This window comes from Anneissia japonica, unplaced genomic scaffold, assembly GCF_011630105.1.
Source record: "Anneissia japonica isolate Jap-2015-1 unplaced genomic scaffold, ASM1163010v1 scaffold287982_len162305_cov178, whole genome shotgun sequence".
NCBI classification, from domain to species: domain Eukaryota; kingdom Metazoa; phylum Echinodermata; class Crinoidea; order Comatulida; family Comatulidae; genus Anneissia; species Anneissia japonica.
This window is the reverse complement of record NW_022721545.1, coordinates 109,540-111,579: the sequence shown is the minus strand read 5'-3', so window position 1 is coordinate 111,579 and position 2,040 is coordinate 109,540. Positions and strand designations below refer to the sequence as shown.

Sequence of the window (2,040 nt, the reverse complement as noted above, 5' to 3'; positions counted from 1 at the left end):
CGAATGGTGAATGAGTGGCGAACCCTGTTCGTGGGCGCGAACAACTCGGCGTTCGTGTTCGATCTCGATCGAACTCTAGAATCCTCGACGGCTACGAAGTTAGACTGGATGCCGGACTCGGTCGCCAAGAAGAAGTGCAGATTCGACTGAACAATATATCTTCTGTCTCTTATACACATCTAGATGTGTATAAGAGACAGGTGTTGATCTGCGGAACCAACGCTCAGAAACCGAAGTGCATTCATGCCGAGATGTCGAACTTGGAGAGTGATTGGAGGAGAAGGAACGCGACGGACGGTCTGTACAATTGTCCGTTCGCCGTCGACCAAAGAGTAACGTCCGTCTTCGCGGAGGGTAGCCTGTACGCCGGGACGGTCGCCGATTTCAACGGCAGGGATTCCGCACTAACGAGGTCGATGGGCAACGCTGTTCCTCTCATAACCAAGAGGCACGATTCGTTGTGGCTGAATCACCCGAAATTCGTCGGTTCGTTTGTAGAGGGAAGAAAAGTGTTTTTCTTCTTCCGAGAGGTTTCCGTAGAAAACTGCGAGAAGATTTACCGTTCGCGAATCGCCCGCGTTTGCACCGACGACAAGGGAGGCAGAACTATACTGGACTCCAGTTGGACGACTTTTCTGAAGGCGCGACTCGACCGAGGGGAATTTCCGTTCCGCTTCAACTACCTGCAGGACGTGGTGCGGACAGTCCGCGGAGGAAAGGTCTTCTACTACGCCGTTTTCACGACGGGCGAACACGAAATACCCGCCTCGGCCATCTGCCGTTTCGGCCTCGATGACATAAGGGACAATTTCGAAAGAGGTCCGTTCTTGCGACCGACGGCACCTTGGGGACGCATCCCGGACGAGGACGTTCCGGACAACAGACCGGGCGATTGTTCGGTCGACTCGACTCTACTCTCGTACGAAGATCTGAACTTCGTGAAATCGCACCCGTCGCTGTACGAACCGGTCGGAAGTGAAGACCCGCTCTTTACGCTCGTTCGACAAAACTACAGGCTGAAGACGTTGACCGTGACGGAGACCGGTAACCGTACGGTCGTTTTCGTCGGAACGGACGACGGTCGAGTCTTGAAATTGGTGATGTCGGAAAATCGGGCCGTCCTTCTGTACGTCATGCGCCAGACGGAGCAACCGATCACGAACGCCGGGTTGCACGGGAACTTTTTGTACGTAACCTCTACCGATCGACTTTACGAAATACCTCTTCTACGGCATTGCCGACTCCTGAACGATCGCACACGCAAGCAAGATCCGCATTGCAGTTTGATGTCGACGAACGCCCGCGTCGAGTTGGAACCAAGACCGTCGGAGCACGTGCAGACAATGGAAAAGACGAACTCGGACGTCGACTTGGAACCAAGACCGTCGGAGCACGTGCCGAACTCCGACGTCGAGTTGGACCGAAGGCGTTCGGAGCACTTGCCGAACGTGCAGGCGAAGAACGCCTATCTGGACTCGCCGTCGACGGATCACACCAGTCTCGTCGCACTCGCGGCAATCGGGTGGACACTTTGTATAGTTGAAGCTATGGGCATTGTTTGGTTTACCTTTAAAGTTACTTTGCTGGTACGGTAAAAAAAAAGAAATTGTTTGTTTTTTTTACATATCTGTGTATTTTTATAATCCGTTTCTGTTAGAGTTATGAACATGCGAACAGGGGCAAATGCTTTGTTGATTTTAAAATTGAAATAAACGAAGATTGACACATAATTTGTTTGTTTTTCTTTTCTTTTATTTCGTCTAATCAACACTCAACCAGCATAATCAATAATGAAAGTCCATGTGAACCTATACACATCTAGATGGGTATAAGAGACCCGAATAACGTACATCGTACTTAATGTCGAAACCTAAGACGCAGGGAAGTATACTAGAATATGAGCATTTGTTCATCAGCAGTACGACGGTCGGATTATCCACCTGCTGAACGTACTTTCTAAGTAACCTGGGAAATGCCTCGTGACGCACGTCGTTTGAGACGATCGTTCGCTTGCACAGAAACTTCAGGGAAGGCATATCG

The 2,040-nt window shown here is 50.5% G+C and overlaps 1 protein-coding gene across 1 annotated transcript; it reads left to right on the top strand.

The window, feature by feature from the left end:
• Window positions 1-251: 251 nt before the first annotated feature.
• LOC117111592 (semaphorin-1A-like) lies at window positions 252-1,595 on the top strand. Its single transcript, XM_033254542.1, has one exon. The coding sequence runs from the start codon at window positions 252-254 to the stop codon at window positions 1,593-1,595; it is 1,344 nt and encodes a 447-aa protein (XP_033110433.1).
• Window positions 1,596-2,040: the final 445 nt, after the last annotated feature.